At 37.5% G+C, this 20941-nt stretch overlaps 2 protein-coding genes across 3 annotated transcripts in view; one reads left to right on the forward strand and one right to left on the reverse strand.

The window, feature by feature from the left end:
• Positions 1-1902: 1902 nt before the first annotated feature.
• RTRAF (RNA transcription, translation and transport factor) lies at positions 1903-17697 on the forward strand. Of its 2 annotated transcripts, XM_079700560.1 has the most exons (8): positions 1903-2039; positions 3656-3780; positions 7005-7104; positions 11450-11536; positions 12435-12523; positions 14960-15028; positions 17198-17246; positions 17360-17697. In XM_079700560.1, exons 1-8 carry the CDS (start codon positions 1979-1981, stop codon positions 17512-17514), a joined length of 735 nt encoding a protein of 244 aa, XP_079556686.1. In that variant the 5' UTR covers positions 1903-1978; the 3' UTR covers positions 17515-17697. The 2 variants fall into 2 exon arrangements, with proteins under 2 accessions (XP_079556686.1, XP_079556687.1); XM_079700561.1 differs by lacking the exon at positions 14960-15028.
• Positions 17698-17851: 154 nt separating this feature from the next.
• The window catches only part of NID2 (nidogen 2), a 79184-nt gene continuing 76094 nt past the window's right edge, over positions 17852-20941 (reverse strand). The window contains exons 18-21 of the mRNA XM_079699501.1: positions 20646-20803; positions 19352-19475; positions 18775-18887; positions 17852-18502 (exon numbers count right to left, since the gene is read on the reverse strand). Coding sequence (XP_079555627.1) covers positions 18492-18502; positions 18775-18887; positions 19352-19475; positions 20646-20803 — 406 coding nt within the window. The 3' untranslated portion in view covers positions 17852-18491. The remainder of the gene's footprint in view (positions 18503-18774; positions 18888-19351; positions 19476-20645; positions 20804-20941) is intronic.

Genomic DNA, 20941 nt, shown 5'->3' on the forward strand with positions numbered 1-20941 from the left:
CCTTCTCAATGAGGCCTAACCTGACCATCCTGTTGAAAACTGCAAGCTGCATCGTTGCCCACTGCCTCCACTGTCCCTACCTCCCCTCCTATTCCTCTTATCTTATGACTTTCCCATAGGACTTACTGCCTTCTAAAATATGAAATAATTTACTTACTTATAATTATATTGCTCATCTTCCCTTGCCAGATGGCAAGCTCTCCGAGGGCAGAGGTTTCTGTGTAAAAGTCACAGGTGCATCCAAAATGCCTAGAAGACTGCCTGGCACACAGACAATATTGAACAACTTTGTTGAATAATTAAACAGATGGATTAATGACCTATCAACCCCCTGGTCAACTATTAGATTGGAGTTCAGGTCATCTGATAATAAAAGTCGACTTCCCCTTCTTGATGTAAATACATAGAGGGCTCAGTCTTCAGAAATGGAATTGTCTAAGATTCACTTCTTGTTGGACACTTCATTCAAGATAAGCCAAAGGACTCCTTCAAATGCAGGAAAAAAAAGACAAAATGGTTTATAAATAAAAAAGAAGTTGAATGCTTATAATCTGCTATACGTCTTTTCCAAAATTAGCTTTAACCCCTGCTCGAGTCTGGGGGTCCCTGCAGCCTTCTCTGTGTCTGAATCCTCTTCCAATCTTCTCACACCTGGCGGTGATGACCAGAGTTTCAAGTGGCTGATAACTTTGGGCCTGAAATAGAGAGACATGGTTAGGAGCAAACAACTTAGTTTTTTGCACTAAAGAGTCAATTCCAGAAAAGAAAATTGAAAAGCTGCTTTCCCCCACTTTTTACCTTAGTGTGGCATGAAAGGTCTTTCTTGATCAGGTCCTTGCCTCTGTCCAAGTCTCATCAGCTGTCAGTCTCTCCTACCCTCCAGCTCCCATAAGCTCTAGCCCCTCTGGGCCGTGCTGCTGCTCACTCCTTGCCTTTGTACATCCTCTTCCCTCAAAACAAGTTACCCTTTTGACTGCAAAAGGGTGTGTCTGTGTGTCTGTTTATTGCTTGTTTTCCCTCAAGGGCCTTTTAAACTTCATGAAGTAGAAGCTTAGTCTGTCTTGCTCACTGTTGTCTCTCCAGTGTCTGAAAGCAGATGGGACTGGATCCGAGAGGGTGTTAAAATAAAAGTTTTGATTATTACTAGAAGGCAACGAGGACCCACTAAAAGATTCTAAGCATTAAACTGTTATGGACAGGTTTTTGTTTTAGAAAATCAGTATTATTGCTGTGTGGGGGAATGGATTGGAGAAGGCAAGACTGGACCTAAGAAATCAGACAATTAGAGTAAGCAAAAATGATGAGGGCCTGATTGGAGGCAGCATCAGTGGGGTTGGGAGAAGATGAGGGATTTGAGAGAGACATGAGAGAGAACAGCAGGAATCAATGAACTACTGGATGTTGTAACTTCAGTGAGAGGGAGTAAAGGATAAGTCCAGGTTTCTGGCTTCAAGATTCCGTGGCTGCTGGTGATGTCTGGAACTATCACACAGTATTACCGTTGTATGTTTACCTGTGGATCACTCCCAAAGAGTCGTAAAGGAACCTTGCTAAAAGTCTTTGCATTAGCAGTGTTAGAAGAGCACCTATTATGTAGGAGGCATATAATAATTAAATGAATGAATGAATACACTGAAAATACTAAACAGTTTGTATGATCAAGACGGCGAGGAAAGCAAGAGGTAACTGGCTTCTCAGTTGCTTTTTGCCTATTGTACAACTAGGAGGCTGACAATAAAGTTTATTTGAGCGTCAACGTGCCCCGACGTGGCCCCGCCTTCCCAGCCGGAGCCGCGATTGGTGGGCATTGGCCAGCGGCGGCCGTTCCTAAGCTACGATTGGCTAAGGCCGCCGTCATTTCGGAGCGCCCGGCGCCCGCCCGCCCTCTCGCCGCGTCGCCGGTGTCTGGGCCGCCCGCTCCTCTTCGCCTCTCCTCTCCCGGCCGCAGCCCGGGGGACCGGAGCGAGCAGCGGGCACCATGTTCCGACGCAAGCTGACGGCCCTCGACTACCACAACCCTGCCGGCTTCAACTGCAAAGGTGAGGAGGCGGTCCCGGGCCCGCCGCGCGTCAGTGACCACCCCCCCCCACCCTTCCCCGCCGCCCGGCCGCCGTTCTCTCAGCGCCGGCACCTGGGCTCCCCACCCGGACCGTCCGCGGCCTTGTCTCCCCCGGACTCCTCTCCTCCCGGCCGCCAAGCACCTCTGCTTTCCGCCTTCCTTCCCCGGCTTCGGAGCCCCGTCACCCGCTCTTGCCTCGGCATCAGCACTTTCTGCACTTGCTGAACTCCAGACCCCACGCCCACCCCCCTCGCCCGCACCCTCAGCGCTCTAGAGGGAAAGTCTTCGCTTTTTGACGTAGCCCTTCAGCCCCGTGGTTCCCGGGTGATGGGGCGATACCGTGAGCACCTGCTGTGGGCCAGCACAGTGCTGGAATCCGAGGAAGATGCTGAGTAACTTGAAGACTCGTTCACTGCCTCTTGGGAACTAAGGGGTGGGGAGGGGGCAGTGGGAGCCCATCCGGCAGTTTGAGCTCGAGATAGAACGAAGTCCAGGACTGACAGTGTCGGGGCAAGCGCGTATAGGAACGAACTAATGACAGTGTGCGAGTCGTGCAAAAAAAAGTTAATAGCAGACGAGCGGGCGGTTGAATTGTAAATACAAAGGTATTTGGGATTTCACAGCATTAAAATTGTAAAAAATATTAACATTGCTACCCACTGCTACTCACCTACTACCCACTATTCATTTTCTTCCAGAGTTCTTGGCCTGTGGTAGACTAATAAGTTTGAAAGTGATGAAGCACAACCTGGGATGTTCAGACCATTGTATAAGTCTCAAGACTTCATAAGGGAGGCCTGAATTTGAATTCAAGCTTGAATTTTGTAATTGAAAATAATTTCCAAGCAGGATAGCAGTGTTTTGTTGATCTCCTGTAGAAGCATGTCAATTTATAGAATCTTGTTTTTCTGCTTTGCCTTTTATGTAACAAAAAAGGTTCAGTGGTAGTAGAGTTTAGATCTGAATTTGAATCTTTGAGCCTCAGGTTTTTTCACTGGTACAATCGGGATATTACCTACCTCGAAACGGTGTGAGAGGATTAAATGAAACAACATCTGTTCTTTTTCATGAATGCCTTTAATGTGCCATAACAGTAAATGACAATGGTAGTCAGTATCTTCTTTCTGTTTGCCCTTTAGTTTCTTGTACATTATGATTGCTGTAAATTTAACCTGGCCCAGTCCTTCCTCCTCCTCTTCCCCATAGGAACTGGAATAATAACTGACACTTAAATAGCAAAACTATGTGCTAGACACTATTTTGATCCTTAAATATTTTATTTAATCTTCATAACAACCCTATGAGGTAAGTCTTACTATTACTCCCCATTTTGTAACTCAAGAATCTGAGGCCTGGAAAATTTAGGTGATTAGCCCAAGTTCACAGAACCACTAAATGTCTGGAATCAATTTGAATTCAGGCCAGGATATGAACATAAGTTAATCCAAAGTCTGCACTTTCAACTCCTACTTCAAGCAGCTCAAGTAACTTATAATTTTGGAGTTAAAAAAAAAAATTCCACAAGACTGTTTGTGAAGGAAGTGTTTTACCTGTTACCTAGTGCTTCTCGTGATTTATATGGTGTTTTTATTGCAGATGAAACAGAATTTAGAAACTTTATTGTTTGGCTCGAAGACCAGAAAATCAGACACTACAAGATTGAAGACAGAGGTAATTTAAGAAACATCCACAGCAGTGACTGGCCCAAGTTCTTTGAAAAGGTAATGAATTAGAAAGTAAAATAAAACGTACAGAGAGCTTGTCTAAAAATTATATAAAGACAGGCAGGTTTAAAATTACTGTGTTCTTTTAAAATAAATAAAACTAATAATGATCAGTGTTAGAAAAGCTAGACTTCAGGGATTTTACTTTTTTCTTACCATACTTTTTTGTTTTTAAAGCAGATTATATTATCTCTTCCTACCAAGCATTCAGTATTAGATAGAAATAGTATGGTGAATCATTAGGCATGAGGGTGGGGGGGAGTATAGGGTAGGCTGAGGAGAGAGGAAAGCTCGTGTGCCATAAAGAGTTTGAACTTGACCCAACTGGGGAGGTATCACAGTTTTAGGTGATATGACTGGACTAGTCTTCCCACTCCTCACCTTTCCCAACCAATCCCTGGTTTCTCGAAACTGTCAGCTTTAAGCTTAAGTAGCTGGAGAGGAGGCGCTTATCCCCAGTACTTAGATGTGTGCCTGACATACAATAGAGAGACCTGTTTGTTTCATGAATTTATATATTTGTGTGTGTTTATTTGTATACATATATGTGTATGTATGTAAATGAATGATACATGAATATTCATTTCTGCATTTTCTCTATAGCAAAACTTACTCTGTATTCACATCCTTTAGGGCCCTATACCTGACTAGCCCGCTGCCCATTGAAAACTAACTTTATAGACTATTAACTAATAAAGGTAATGGCACAAGTAGACACTCAAAAAAAAGGAAGAAATAGTTTTGTCCAGAAACACTGAGACTTCTTAAATAAACAGTGACACATATTCTCTAAATACTAAAAATGGCAAAAATCAGAATTTTTACATTACGTTAAAAATATAGCAGAGAAACAGTGTTATATTAAAATAAGACATTATTGACACGCTTGAAAACTAAGATTATGTCTTGTTTTTGCTTATTTTTAACATATACAGTTGTCCCTAGTTATGTACAATAGAAATAATCCTAAAAAGATCTGCGTGTATTATCTTATTTTTGTGGCTGGAATAACTCTCCTGTTGACCTAGTTTAATTTTAGTAATGTTTTTGCAGAAAACAGAGTTGTTTTCAAATTAGAATAAAAATTACATTTTACAGTATCATTATTTACATTAAACATTTTTATTGGCTCTATTACTTTAATGAGATCTCTTCCTTTAAGAATATGAAAAGTAATGGTCACTTCGGCAGCACATATACTAAAATTGGAACAACGATATAGAGAGGATTAGCATGGCCACTGCGAGGATGACACGCAAATTCGTGAAGTGTTCCATATTTTTAATTGAGTTATTTGTAGTGAGGTGGATGGACCTAGAGACTGTCATACAGAGTGCGGTAGGTCAGAAAGGGAAAAACAAATACCATATGCTAACACATATATATGGAATCTAAAAAAAAAAAAAAAGAGGTTCTGATGAACCTAGGGGCAGGACAGGAATAAAGACACAGACGTAGAGAATGGACTTGAGGACACGGGGAGGGGGAAGGGGAAGCTGGGACGAAGTGAGAGAGTGGCATGGACATATATACACTACCAAATGTAAAATAGATAGCTAGTGGGAAGCAGCCGCATAGCACAGGGAGATCAGCTCGGTGCTTTGTGACCACCTAGAGGGGTGGGATAGGGAGGGTGGGAGGGAGATGCAAGAGGGAGGGGATATGGGGGTATATGTATACGTAGAGCTGATTCACTTTGTTGTATAGCAGAAACTAACACAACATTGTAAAGCAGTTATAGTCCAATAAAAATGTTAAATAAAAAAAGAATATGAAAAGTGACTAAACTTTCATTTACTGGTGTTTAGGTACCTAAGTTTCTAGTTTTATGAATTAGAGGATTGTGTAAGTTACATACTGCCTCTGACAATGGGCAAGTTTATTAACCATTCTGTGGCTCAATATTGTTATCAATAAATGGGGATAACAGTGGTATGTATTGCTATTGAAATATACCTATGTACCTTTTCACAGAGGTGCCTGGCCCATAGCAAGTGTTATATGTTTATTAATTTCCCTGCCTCTACTACTATTATTGCTACTACTGGATTATTTTCCTTTGCCCTTCAAGAGTATTTTTGAAAATTTTGATAGGCTTCTTAAGACTTTGAAATATATTATTAGGATTTTATATTTCTTATATTACATCTTATGATGGCCCACTCACGTGTACAAGACAATACAGAGTTCCACATGTGGAAGGGTATTGAAGAATATAAAAAACTTTCTGATGAAAAACACCCAGAAATGACAGTAAAGTAGTATAACCTAAAGATAAATATATTGGAACTTACACTGATATTATCTTTCAAGGTGGTTTCTTTGGAATGATGATGTCATTGCCTAAAGCATATTTGGAACTTCTTTTGGAATTACTTTTAGATCAGGAGACATCTTTTGAATATCCTTAATATTGACAGTTTTTTAATACTTTGAACATGGATTTGCTTTTTGCATCATGACTAAATCTTGTGAATGAGGTGCTTTTTTTTAAAGCAGGGGGATAAAATTTTTGGTTAGAAAATATGTTACGGCTAAAAAGTGCTGATTAATTAATTATCCCCCAAAGGATTTCCAAAAAGGAGTTCCAGAAGTTTTGAGTAACGTCATTGTTGGTGGAATTAGATTTTAAGTTCCTAAGAGACTTATTTTAAGGACATACTCATTTGAATATGCAGCTTCTGACATTTATTCAAACGCTTGTATGTCACATGGCTTACTCTATTCAGAAGCATTTCCACGATATGAAAGCTAAGGTTTAGATAATAATTGGTTTTGTTTTGTTTTGTTTGGGGTTTTTGGTATATCCTCCTTTTTAAAGTCCTTTTTATTTACCTGCTCTATGTGTATTGAGACCTGGAATCAGAAAGTTTAGATTCAGCTTCCCAATTTAAGTCATATAACTGTCAGCAAGTGTTGACCTCTAGGCTTCAGTTTTCTCATCTACAAAATGAAGTTATTCTACATCAGTGGTGCCCTATCTGGAATCTGCAAAAGTAAAAATTTCAAAAAGCATGATGGGCCTACTTCATTTTTTTTCCCTGAGTGGTACACTTAAGTGTTTCCTTCCTTTGGGTTATATAATCGCATCAAAGGTTTAGTAATGTAAATGTTATAAGAAATTCTTAGAGATCCAAACTAAGGTCTCTTTCAACTCTACCATTTTTTTATTTTGTGACTTTATAGTAATAATGAAACCAGACTTTTTATTCCCCTCACAGTATCTCAGAGATGTTAACTGTCCTTTCAAGATTCAAGATCGACCAGAAGCAATCGACTGGCTTCTTGGTTTAGCTGTTAGACTTGAATATGGAGATAATGGTATGTTTTGTGGGGAATGTGTGTTTTAAAGAGAGAGAGAGGAAAGGTGGGAAAGGAGTGTAAAAATGTAGGGGACTTGCCAGTTAGTCTTACATTGTTTTACCTTTGGTTCATTTTAAGTTCTGTACATCCTCATCTCACTTTACAGCATCTGTTTAAAAATTTACTTTTTGTAATTATTCTTCTGTATCCAGCTCCCAAATTGTCTAAGAAAGAATTTTCTTTTCTAAAATTAGAGTCTCCTTACTATCATAAGATATTAAAAGTACTGGTTTCCATTGGTATTTAGATTTTTCTTTTAGAATTTGAAGGTGATGTCTTCTGAAGAAGAAGGCTAATTGAATGTCTTCTCACAATGTCACATTACTTTGGTGAATTTGCCATCTTTCAGTCTGTACCTTAGCCTTTCAAGTTCACTTGTTGCTGCTGTCCCAGAATTGACAGGATTTCAAGTGTTGGTTGCAGCAGGTAATTTCACAAGAGACTGAAATATACATCTAATGCAAATGTGCACTATAGGCCAAAATATATTTATTATTAATGTTTAATGTTATTTTATTACAGTTACTTGTATCGTTGGAAGGTTTTGAATGTTAGTACCTATAGTAAAAATAGTTTTCCAATAAACTGTTTTCTCTCAGGCCATTTCATTTTGAAAGGCCTGCTAACATCTGAATGTAATATCTGATTATCTTACTTTACCTCCATCCTCTGCATTGATGTTGTTCTCTTTCATGGGACTGTCAGTTCCAGTCCTCTTAATCATTTACGTTTGAAGCCTTTTTAATGTCTTTGGCCTCTCCCTTTTCCTCTCATTCTGTTACATCCGTTTTTCCCTTGTCGTATCTTTCCTTCTCCATCCTCACTGCTGTCGCCCTAATTCAAGCTCTTGCCACTTTTTCCTGAGATTATTGGAATGTCTTTCATACTAGTCTCCCATCTATGTCACCCTCTAGTCTCATCCACATGGCCCACCAAGCTAAATTTTTGAAACATAAATGTTTTAGAATGCTGTACTTTGTTTCCAAACGATAGTTCCTTTTATATATTCAGAAACCATTGCTTTCCTATTTAACCCTATAGCTTTTTAAGTCATTCGCCACTTTCCATTTTGCTTATGTCTTACTTGCACCACTAAATCGTAAGCTGATACTCAGCTTTGTTTCCTACATGGTACCTCTGTTAGTTTCCTGTTGCTGCTGTAACAAATTACCACAAACTCAGTGACTTAAAAGACTGTTTATTATCTTACAGTTTTGGAGGTCAGAAGTCCAACATCTGTATTAGGACTGAAGTCAATTTGTTGACTGGGTTGGTTCCTTTTGGAGGTTCTAGGGGAAGATCCATTTCTTTGTCTTTTCCATCTTCTAGAGGCTGCCTGCATTCTGTGACTCTGGCCCCTTTATCTTCAAATCTAGCAGCATATCATCTTCTAAGCTCTCTGTGATTCTGCTTTCATTGTCACACCTTCTCTGACTCTGACCTTCCTGCCTCCCTCTTATAAGGATGCTTTGATTACATTGGGCCCACCTAGGTAATCCAGGATAACCCCCATACCCCCAATTTCAAGGTCCTTAATTTAATCACATCCACAAAGTCCCTTTTGCCATGTAAGATACCATATTCATAAGTTCCAAGGATTGGAATATGGACACTTTTTTTGCGGGGGAAGGAGCAGTCATGATTCTTTCTGCCACAGTACCTGACATAGTTTCTTGTGTACAGTAGATGTGCTTATCAACTATAAATGCTTGGTAAATTCAATATATGAATGTTTATACATACTGGTGTGGAGCACCAGCCAGCTTTTTTTTTTGCTGGTTCTTCAAACTTAAGTTTCAGATGCCTTATGGCAGAAATCTTAAGGAAAGCTCAAAGACTTTTTCTTTACTATGGAGCCTTTAGCAAAATCTACCTGCTCTGGTCTGAGTTGGTAGGAACTCTGTTAGTTAGTTTGCAACAAAGTATTCTCCAGCTTTTCAAGTGTTTTTCAGCTATTCCCACATAAAATTATAGTCGCATCTCAATTTATTTCTATTTTACCCTTATTTAGTCCATTTGTCCCATTTTTTATAATACTTGAACTTAGGTTGCCTAGGTTGTACCAAGAACAGTAGATGCCATATGATTGTGTATCCTTGTAGTTGACTGTAACTGTTAAGTACAGTTACTTCTCAGTGATAGCATGGTCTTTTTTAATGTATTAAAAAACTGAGTTTGCATGAGAAACACTGCCCCTTATCGGTAGGAGGCACTGCTGTGCTTTTATGGTTTTACATTAATAAGTTGCATTCTTCTTGACTTTTAAGTTATTTAAAATTTTTATTCTTATTTGATAAAACCATTGTGAATTTTTATTGTTTGTGCCTTAATGTTTTTTAAAGCCTTTTGCTAGCTTGTCAATTAAGGTGATTAAAATCTGACTTAAATTCTTTTAACTCTTTTGACATAATTTTAGATTTACAGAAAAATTGCAAGAATAGTAAAAAGAATGTTTCCATACTCAGATTCTGCAGATATTATTAACATTTTACTTCATTTGCCTTATCCTTCTCTCTCTCTATATATATATATACATACTCCTAATTTTTTCTAAACCATTTGACACTAAGTTGTAAATGATTTCTCTTTTACCCTTATGTGCATTTCCTAAAAAAAGTCATTGTCTTACATAGCTACAGTACATTTATCAAAATCAGGAAATTAACTTTGATTCTTTACTGTTACCTGTAGATGAGATTCACATTTCACCATTTGTCTCAATGTTCCTTATGGCAAAAACAAGCAAACAAAAACCTCCAAAGCAGTCCTGGATCATGTGTTACATTCATTCTCCTTAGTCTCTTTAGTCTCCTACAGTCTGGAATAGTTACTCAGTCGTCATGCTTCAGGACACTGACATTTATTTTGTAGAATGTCCTTCAGTTTGAGTGAGTCTGATGTTTCCTCATGATTAGATTCAGGGTTTGTAGTTTTGTTAAGAGTAACACAGAAGTGATGTTGTGTTCTTTTAAGTGCATCATATCAGGAGGCATGTGTTGGTGATATGCCTGAATACTGGTCATGTTATTCTGATCACTTGGTTAAGCTTTCTTCAGTGTAAAAATTACGTATCTTGTGGAGAGATACGAGATGATTTCTATATGCTTCTCCTCTTCAAACCTTAGCTGTAGTATACATTTGATGATTTTTGCCTGAGTCAATTATTATGTTGATTATGATGACTAGAAGGTGTTTTTCTAATTCCATCATTCCTTTACATTTTCTACTATAAGGAAGAGCTTTCCCTTCTCACCAGTTTATGTTTGTTTGTTTATTCAGATCAGTGTAGATATGTGGATTCTTATTTTACTCAGTGGGTCTTAATCCTTTTTTGTCATCGTGTATTTTGATGTTTACATTGTTCCAGGTTTGGCCAGTAGCTCCTTTAAGCTAACTCCTGTCTGATTTAAATTTTAATCCTTTTGTTTTCCCTTTTCTTTTTTATTAGCAAATCATATAAGCACTATAGCCAAAGATGGCATTTTGGGCATTAAGTTTGGTGAATTACTATTAAATATTTTTATTTGTAAAGTCTTTTAAAATATTATTATTTAGTATTTTTTCAGGTAAGAGTAATAAAATCTCCTTTTGGAATTCTACATTTTAAGTCTCCATAAAATAAGTTTAGGTTTGTATATGATGGTGTATTTGAAGTGATTTTTTTTTTTTTTTTTTTTTTTGCGGTACGCGGGCCTCTCACTGTTGTGGCCTCTCCCGTTGCGGAGCACAGGCTCCGGACGCGCAGGCTCAGCGGCCACGGCTCACGGGCCCAGCCGCTCCGCGGCATGTGGGATCTTCCCGGACTGGGGTACAAACCTGTGTCCCCCGCATCGGCAGGCGGACTCTCAACCACTGCGCCACCAGGGAAGCCCTGAAGTGATTTTTTTAGAAAGCAAGGTTTTTGGTTTTGTATACAGCATTCACAAGATTTGCGAAGAAACTTCTTAGTGTGTTTGTATTTAACCTCATGTGACCTATACTTACCCTTCTCCCATTCTTCTACCAAGTTTGACAGGAAGCTGAAAAGCAGGCTTTCTCCTCTAAAATTTAGATAGTGTTTGAAATGTTTTACTCTAAGAAATGTTAATGAAAAGATATTTGTGTCTGATAATCATTTCAGCTTAATTAAAAAGCTAGTCACATTGTCTTCTAGTAGATTTTTTATTATAGCATTTTTTTTTTTGAATGCTTGAGTTGTCTTATGCTTATAACCAGTTTGGCTCAGTTAAATTCAGTAAATAAGCAACGTTTGTTTTACCTTAAGTTGAAGCTCTACAAATTGTATTTTTGCCTATTTTTACAGCTGAAAAATACAAGGACTTGGTACCTGATAATATAAAAAATGCTGACAATGCAGGTAAAAATGCAGAGCCCTTGATCAATTTGGATGGTAAGTTTATAAATGCATAAAAATGATCATCAACATTTTTGGTTTCTTAAATGTTTTTTACTTCCTAGAATGAAGTCTGGGTTTATTTGGTTTTAGTAGATTAAGAATGTTTCATGCAGACAACATTTGTGTTGATATTTTATTCTCTATGCTGTTTTTTACTGTTAGTTATAGTGTGCTTTCTCCCTCCTCTTGTAGCTGAATATCTGAAACTGAAAATGCTCTTCTTTCATCTGCTCATAGTAACTTGGGGGTTTTGATTTTATTTAATCATGGTGGTGATTGTTTGCCTTCCTGGGTGCAGAAAATATTTTTTCTAATCTAATGGCAGTATGAGACAAGTGTTAAAATTTTTCATTGTTTTAAGTCCCAGATGTCTTTAAATAATTCTTTCTCCTTTTAAAAGTATTAAGATTCTAATTACTTAGATTATAAAATGTTAAATATTCTTTCACTGACTGATTGTGACCTGTAATTTATGATTTACCCTTATGAATTAATAAGCTTCTTGGATGCTCTAGAGCTGCTGCTTGGAGAAAAGGTTTTGGGAAAACTGTCCATTGAAGGGAATCTGTGTATTAAAATTAATAGCTTTGGGAAGAAAGGTTAATTAATAGTGTTACATAAATGGGCCTTGCAGAGAAAGTTACAGAACAAACCTCATGTGAGTTAATTTAGTCATTTATTGGATTGTTCACTTTGGTTGATTAGTAGGAAAACCATTGATCTCATCAATTTACCTAATTTACCCCATACTGCTTTTGTCAGCAATTTTAGAAATTAAAGAGATTTGTTGTTACTAGAAAATAAAAATATTTTTTTAAGTTTATATGTTTACATATACGTTTGTAATTACATGCTTGCAGAGCTGTAAGTTTCCATTTTTAATCTTTTATAGTAAATAATCCTGATTTTAAGGCTGGTGTAATGGCTTTGGCTAACCTTCTTCAGATTCAGCGTCATGATGATTACCTGGTAATGCTTAAGGTCAGCTTCATATTCTTGATTCTTGACAAAAACTCTGTATATAATTTTAAAAACTTTGTTTTCTAAAAATAACTGTGTTTGATATTTAAATCTATGGTAGAATGAGGGAAATGTTGGAGGAATGTGGGACATAAAGCAGATTTGTTGAATTCATTGGTTTTAGCTTACCTAACTAATATCAAGAGTGTTTACTGGGCTTCCCTGGTGGCGCAGTGCTTGAGAGTCCGCCTGCCGATGCAGGGGACACGGGTTTGTGCCCCGGTCCGGGAAGATCCCACATGGCGCGGAGCGGCTGGGCCCGTGAGCCATGGCCGCTGAGCCTGCGCGTCCGGAGCCTGTGCTCCGCAACCGGAGAGGCCACAACAGTGAGAGGCCCGCATACAGGAAAAAAAAAAAAAGAGTGTTTACTGTGTGCCTGCCACTGTGCTAAATCCTGTGCACAGATGACTCATTCAGTCCTCCCAGCAATCCTAGAGGTGGATGCTAGTGTCTTTTTAAAATATGTATATGAAGAAACTGAAACTTAAAGATAATAGATAAATAATGTTCAAGCTGACATAGAAAACGATAGTCAGGATTTTAATCTAGGCACTTGACCTTATGGTCTATTCTTTTCTTCCTTTTTTTTTTTTGGCCGCATGGCATCTGGGATCTTAGTTCCCAGACCAGAGATCGAACCCACACCCCCTGCATTGGAAGCACAGAGTCCTAACCACTGGACTACCAAGGACGTCCTGGTCCATTTTTTTTCCTATATCACCCCACTTCTGTTTAATCAGTCCTTTTAAATATTTATGGTCTGTATTCATTAAGATTGTGGAAAATGCCAAACTTGTAATGGTGAATTTGGTCAAAAACATACCCCCAAATCTCTTTGAGGAATGAATGTTTCTGTCCTCCAAGCCCCCCATCCTAGATAGGCCACTCAGTTCATACCTTACAGCAGGGAATCTGATGGCCTAAAAGAGGCCTCTTATTTCTGAGTGGGAAAATATACTCATGCTTCAGAAGATTTATGTCAAGTAATTATGATAGTCTAGTGGGGGGAAGGGGAGGGGCCGGGGAGTGGTACTTAAGATACCAGACTTGGAAGTTATTTTAGAAATTATTACTGATTTTATGAGAAATTAAAGAGCTTTAAATTACTTTAAACTGCTTTGCAGGAAATTGAATAATTTCACTCTACCCACAAGAGATCATAATTTATTCTCCTTTTTAGAATTGTATTTATTAAATGACAGTTGTAATATGGGAATACTGTTCTATTCCTAGATTATTATAATTCTGAATCTGAGTGTTAACTCAGATTTTCTCAACTCAGATTGGACGCCAAGAGACAAAAGTTGTTTTTAGTGAAATTTAGCTCTTTCAAAGGCTTGTTCCTTACTCAGGCAATTATAGAAATTGCTTTGGAACAGTTCTACAGTGGTTATGTCAGCTTTAATCGTAAACTGAGTGAGAGGAGAACAGACAATGCTAGCATATTTGGGGTGCTAAAGTACAATATAAGTCAGTTATAATCAAAAGCTTTATAAAATTCTAATCCTAGCATGTTTGTCCTTTTGAGTTATTTTAAGAAGCATTCAAACAATACATGACAATATGGAAAACATCCATATTGCAGCTGCGAGAATCAATACATTAACTGTTTGGCAACTGGACTGTGTAAATACACTTGCAATCACTGTTAGATTGGTTTAATTCTTTTTCAAATGTAGCATTTGGTTTTTATTAAAAATAATTTTTCAAATTTTCACACTTATCTTGGGGTTGCAACTGTCATCCACTAATTAAAATTCCATTAAAAAATCTTACTTTTTAAGTGTGTGCAGGTGCGTGCATGCATGTGTCTGCAGTGGTAAAATGCCTTGCTAATGAAAAAAAACAATGTGTCCTTTGAAAGATCTGAAAACATTTTACTGTAATAAAGTGAAGAAAGCAGGGACAGTGTGCATGATATGCTACCCTTTGTATCAAAGGTGCATGTTTGTGTGTGTGTGTGTGTGTGTGCGCGCGGGCGCGCATGCACTTGCATATATCCCTGAGCGTGCTTGTAATTTGATAGAGGCCTTGTGAGTATACACAAGGATCTGGTAGCAATAATTGTTTTCTGAAAGTATGGCTGAAGCTTGGGTAGAAAGGAGACATACTTTTTCGCCATGTATCCTTCTTTATTTAAAAAAATTTTTTAGCACACACAAATTACCTATTCAAAAAATGTAATTGTTATGAACATCATTCCACATTATTAAATATTAGAAGTGAAAACTTTGATTACAGTAGCTATTTTTTAATTTTTAATTTGCTGGGGAATTTGTTAATGAATTTAGATATTTCTAATTTCATCAAATTGGGCATCCTTATTCTGTAGTCTCAGAGAAGAAAAGATAAAAAACAGCTGATAAAAAGTAAAAATACTATTTTGGGATTTCTTAGGCAATTCGCATTTTGGTCCAGGAGCGCCTGACACAGGATGCAGTTGCTAAAGCAAATCAAACAAAAGAGGTATGCTGTTTTTTTAATTTAAATAACTTCTAAATTAATTATTACTGAAAGTTTCTTTTGGTTGTCATGAGTTTGAACTTTGCCTGAGAATGCTTAAGATATTCTGTGTTAGAACTGCCCAGAGAAAGAATAGCTTACTTCAGTGGGATTGAATTTGATTCTGAAGCAAACTGTTATCCAGTCATTTTTGAGTGAAAAGTGAACTTCATGTTTATCTCACTTCATTACTTTTAAGAAGCCTCCAATAGCATATCCACAGTCTTATCAGTTCAAAACCACCACATGTGCCCAGTTAGTTTATTTAAAAGAACTTACACTTGTGAAATTTACTGGGTTATTTTGACTAACTGCTAGAAAACAGGACACACCTTCTCTTTTTTAGTAATTCATTTTCTTTTCTATCTAAGGCTTTATCTTCACCCTTTTGTTTCTTCAGAGAAATCTCAGTTTATTCTATTTCCTAGCATAAATCATAAAAAAGTAACTTGTTAATAAATCTAGGATATTTTTAGATGAACTCTCCAAGAAACCCAAATGCCCCTGAAGTCCTCGACTATGGGTCAGTACAGAGAATGTCCTCAGGGGTTAGCAGCTGCAGGTGTCTGATAATGCCCCTTCCTGCTACACAGATGAATGTCTTGGGTACAGTCCACATTCTGGACCCTGGTCCTTCTATTGTGCCTCCCTCACCCTCCAATTCCCCAATGTCTTTTGTCCTCTGATCCCATCTTTATCGAAGCCCAACAGTATTAAGGTTATTAATGCCGGGGCAGTGTAGTCTCCTCTGAAAGACACTCAGTTTCTTTTAAAGGTTCTTATTGGCTTATTAATTATGTATGAATCAGGCCACTGGAAATTGGATTAAAGATCAGCTTATTTCACCCACACTATAGAACAGACAGTAAATTGTTCTGGCATAATAAAATCATTCATCATTCAGCAAAATTATGCCTTTGGTTTGGAAGGCAGTGCAAATAAAGCCATAGCCAAATCTCTTTGCTCTTGTTTGCAAAGTTAAATCAGTTTATTTTCAATGCTCCAAATAAATCTGAACTTTAATGTCATCTCAAAAGATACTATGCTATAATAATACAGTGGAAGAGTTCTATAGTTGTGTGTTCTTGTTTGCAGTCGTTCATAACTAGCATTTGGGGTGTGTGGTCATCTTCAGGGGTGCCTGTTCCTAGGTGGTCTGTTGGCAGATGAAGGGAGAACAGAAACTCTGGTACCAGACTGACATAGAAAGCTACTCAAGTACAATTCTACTCTAGTTTTTTGCTCACAGAATTTTCATACCCATTTGTTTCTTCATGTGTATAATGTATTACTAGTGATTTTAAAGCATTTTGAGTCTGGGTAGATTTGCATTAATAATTAGGCAAGAAGTGAGTAGTGACAGCTTAGCATTTGTAACGTTGCAAGTATAGTGACTTTTTTTTAAAACTGGTAATGATTTTATACAGTATAATCAGCAGAAAGTCTAGACTGCCTGTCCTCGTTTTTATTTGATAGTTATTGTGAACTTTATACAGGTTGGCGCTACCATAGTCACCATCTCTGGTATATCTGTATGCAGGTGCTGACTGGTTAGCTAAATGGTTTAGATTCTGTTCATTTTCCTAGATGACTTCAAAGTAACTTTTAAATGAACTGTTGAAAATTAATATATAGATAATCTGGTAAACATCATGCTTGCAGAAAAAAGTTATATATATTTTAGATTTGTGCAATTCATAAAGACAAATTAATGTGCTCCAAAGTAAACTTGCTTGAGGAAAATCATCTTAAAAGTAGTCCTGTTTGCCCGGTACACTGCTGCTTACTACAACTAAAACGGTGACAGTAGCAGCCCTGCTCAACCTTGCTTCCATAGCAGTAGTGACAGCACTTCTGCAAAAAAGAGCTATCCTTTTATATGCCTGGTCTTAAAGGATTGGATGTGTTATGGGACTAGCTGCCCACTACATGTAAAGGCCATTCTTTCCTAACTAGTTGTAGTAGGAAAAAACTCACTCATAAAAAGGCAAATTTAAAGAGAAAATTCTCAGGCACCATGCCACTGCAGCTAAAAGGGTTAAAATAACAATGGCTAGCTGCTTTTCAATTTGAGGTGAGAAAATGTGAACGTATAACTATACAGTCTGATTTTTGTCCTTTTTTTTCCTAAAGGGCTTGCCTGTTGCTTTAGACAAGCATATTCTTGGTTTTGACACAGGAGGTAAGTGATTTTGTTTTAATTCAAACTGTTTTTAGAGCAATAGTGAATATTTGGGGGAAATGAGTGAATATATGCAAACGTTATTGATCAATGCAGTGTTTCTCATGAAACAGATGCAGTTCTTAATGAAGCTGCTCAAATTCTGCGACTGCTGCATATAGAGGAGCTCAGAGAGCTACAGACAAAGATTAATGAAGCCATAGTAGCTGTTCAGGCGATTATTGCTGATCCAAAGACAGACCACAGACTGGGGAAAGTTGGAAGGTGAACATTTTAGGATTTCAGCTTCTCACCTACTTAGTACAGTTGGGAACCATGTACGCTTTGGCATGTGTTTGGAAATGTCATGTCTTCAAGGGAAGAATTCCAGAAAATTGACTATGTTCTAGAGCTATTTACCATCACTGCATTTTCTTTAATAAAGTTGGGAAGGTGATTTTTTGTTTTTTGACCATGAGTTATGTTTATGTATTTGTATAATTAATTAATCTGCTTCCTCCCTGGTGGTTTAGGTACATGCCACCCCCCGACTTCATTATACATATAGACAATACAGATCCTTAAGTAAGTCATAGGAAAACTTAAAATATTTTATTGGAGTAATCTAGAAAATTTGAGAACTGTTACATCTTTGATATTTATATATAAATGTAGTAATTTCTGTGGGTAATTCTATAGAGGGACTTACAGGATCAGAAAATACAAACTGAAACATTGTAGCACCTTTTAATATAAATAGAAATGCACTTATGCAGAGGTAAAAAAAAAAAAAAATAAGTTGGCTCTTTCCCATCAGTTCTGCATAGCCTTCTCTACGTCAAGATTTATGATCTTTAGGATCGTATTTTCATACTGATCACATGTACTTTAATATCTTGGCCAGGAAGAATCTGTAGCAATAGTCATATTTAGGGTCTTAACGTGCTCTAATTGGTTCTTAGTTCAATTAATTTGATCTATTAAATATGACATAAGTGTTTATTAAAAGTTGCTTTAATAAGCAACAAAATTGTTACCTTTTTAAACTTGAAATAACTTTTGTTTTTAAAAATACAGTAGTAAAGATTGAGGTATAAACTTTTCACAAAATATACTTAGTCTTTTTGCACTGAAAATGTTCATCTTATATGTCCAGAACTTCTAATGGCCAATTGCTTTTTCACTTTCTTCACCTTTGTTTGCAGTAAATGTTCTTCAGGGTCCTGATTCCGATTGTAAACTCTCAAGTCCTTTATAATACCATATTTACTTTCTTCCTGTGGAGGGAGGGGACAGCATGTGAGTATTTTATATCCAGTTTGCCACAGCAAGTCTTTTAAAGAGGAAATATCCTAATAGACCTTTTCTTTGTGTATAGTTAAGCTAGGTAGACTTAAGGTAGTAGAATGGTCACCCCTATGTGTTGGCCATTAGCTTTTCTAGGTCAGAGTGGCTCTCACCGGTGGCAGCAGCAGGCCCAGTGTGGTCAGTTACCAGATCTTTCTCTACCTGGCCGATCCAAAGGAGCCACCTGAGCATGTCCGTTTACCTGTTGGGCAGTAGGGGTAGACTGCAGTTATCCCGTAGAGATGAGATCGCTGCTCTGGGAGATACTCATCAGTAAACTGGCCACTGTCTCTATTTACTGATATAACACCATCCCTGGTAACAGAAAGGAAGAGTGAATTAAGAGGATTTAAGGTTGGATAGAAAAAGCCAGTTTATCCGGAAGAGAAATCTCTGCCAGACTTCTAGAATACATTTTTAAAAGTCATTTTAAATCACATAACTAAGTAAGATACCTCATGGTACCATTTAAAGGTAGTCTTTTATTCTCTGAAGATCAGATTCAGAGTAATGTGCTTCCTTTTTGGATAGTTTTTTACCAAATAGCTCTGCCATTTTTAAGCTACATGTGAGCAATACCATTAAATTTCTGGGTGATGTAAAAGTATGCTTTTAAAAGCAGTAACACTTGAGTGATGTCTGCTAATGGAGAGAGAATGAAATGAAAACTTCAGCAGGAGGGCTTAATAACTAGAGTTGCTTACTAACATTTGGTACAAATGGTGTGTCCTCCAAAACAGTTTGCCTTTTCAGGCTTGTCCAGAGTGTGTCAGGCTCACCTTCTCCAGTCGGTGTGGTAGAAGTGATCTGCATAGCTCACAATGCTGAAGGGGTAGTTGAGGTTGTTTTGAATAACACGCCGTCCAGTTCCATCAGGTAGTGTACACTCTAGTTTTTTAGTTCCTTTTAAAACATCAAAGAGGGAAAAGAGATCCTTTCATGCGATGGGAAAAAAAAATCCTTTACCAAAAATAGCAGCAGGTAAATTCATTCTCAAAGGAAACAAAGGTAGAACTAGAGTATTCTATCCCCATTGCAATAATACAAATTAAAAACTGTAAAATTTTCCTATTCTATTACCAGTCCTCAGTTTGTTTAAGAGCATTCTAGTTTTTAGTGGAATTTAAACTCTTAATCCTTTTTTGGAAGAAAGGATTGCATTGACAGAAATCTGGCTAAGTTTCTCCCAAAGTAGGACATTGGAGATGAAATTATATCAGTGTTAAAGTTTGTATTAGCTCTTAAATAGTTACAAACATAACATTTGGACAACTATTAATACTTGCCCTTTGTAAGCAATGTACAATAATAGCCAAGGCTGCCTTTTAACTAAAACCCTTAATTTTTTTTTTTTAAGACTGTATTATTTTCTAGTTAGGAATAAAAAGCGCCATTTTTCAATGTAAATTTTTAAATAGCTAAACGAGGCAAGAATCTCCAAGTTTCACATTTCTCATGGAACCCTGATTTAAATTTCAAATACTTATTAAAAATATAAATGCAGTATAATGAAACAGCATCTTTTCAGTTGTGCTAATAATGAAATCACACAACAGAAAGAGAGAACCTGGGAATAGGCAACCCAGATTTATTACTGAAGGAAGCCATCCTGCCACATCGCTTTTCACAGAATGTCCTCAGCACACTAGCATACTGACTGTTAAAGTAACAGATGTTTATAAATGTTATAATACTGGCAAAAAAGGAAAATAACTCCTGTTCATTTATCTAAGCCTGTCGATTCCAACAGTAGGTAATATTTATTTTTAACCTAAAAAGTGTGCCAAGTGCCCATGTGGAGGAAGGGCAAGCAGTACAAAAGTAGGCTGGACATAGTACTAGCCCTCAGACTTACCACCTGATTCAAACACATACATCCAGGACCTCAGGAAATGCATCACAGGAGGCATCACAAAGTGTCCTCTAAAAGGAGTAGATCGTTTGCTGTACTCTTATAAATGTAAGCCCGAAGTCCTAAATGGTGGGATTTGGTTTTACTGTAAAACCTGTTAGAGTGCTCACGCTTACTGAACATTGTAGTGTTCTGTATTTGCATTCCATGAGTAGTAGTACCTGCGTCTGCCCAGCAGAGCAATTTGGAGAAGGGGTCAAAGGTTAAACCATTGGGTAGTCCGATGTCTTTATTCACTAGAATTCTTCTATTTTCTCCATCTAAAGATGACGATTCAATTTTAGGAGCTTCTCGATTCCAATCTGTCCAGTACAGGTTGCTGTGGATAAATTAAATGGAGAAAGATAAACCTTCCCCAGTGTATAGAACCCAAATTTCAGAACCATCTTTGAGGCTTTTCACTAAGCATTTCTGAGTCAAAAACACTTCACTGAAAATGAAAGCTGAAGGTTATCTT

Source organism: Hyperoodon ampullatus (assembly GCF_949752795.1).
Source record: "Hyperoodon ampullatus genome assembly, chromosome: 3".
In the NCBI taxonomy this organism is placed as follows: domain Eukaryota; kingdom Metazoa; phylum Chordata; class Mammalia; order Artiodactyla; family Ziphiidae; genus Hyperoodon; species Hyperoodon ampullatus.

Excerpts from the sequence above, each read along its gene's own strand:
- RTRAF (XM_079700560.1), top strand. The coding sequence starts at position 1,979 with ATGTTCCGACGCAAGCTGACGGCCCTCGACTACCACAACCCTGCCGGC. Across the intron at positions 15,029-17,197 it reads AAGCAAATCAAACAAAAGAG|GGCTTGCCTGTTGCTTTAGA; the intron begins GTATGCTGTTTT and ends TTTTTCCTAAAG. Across the intron at positions 17,247-17,359 it reads TCTTGGTTTTGACACAGGAG|ATGCAGTTCTTAATGAAGCT; the intron begins GTAAGTGATTTT and ends CTCATGAAACAG.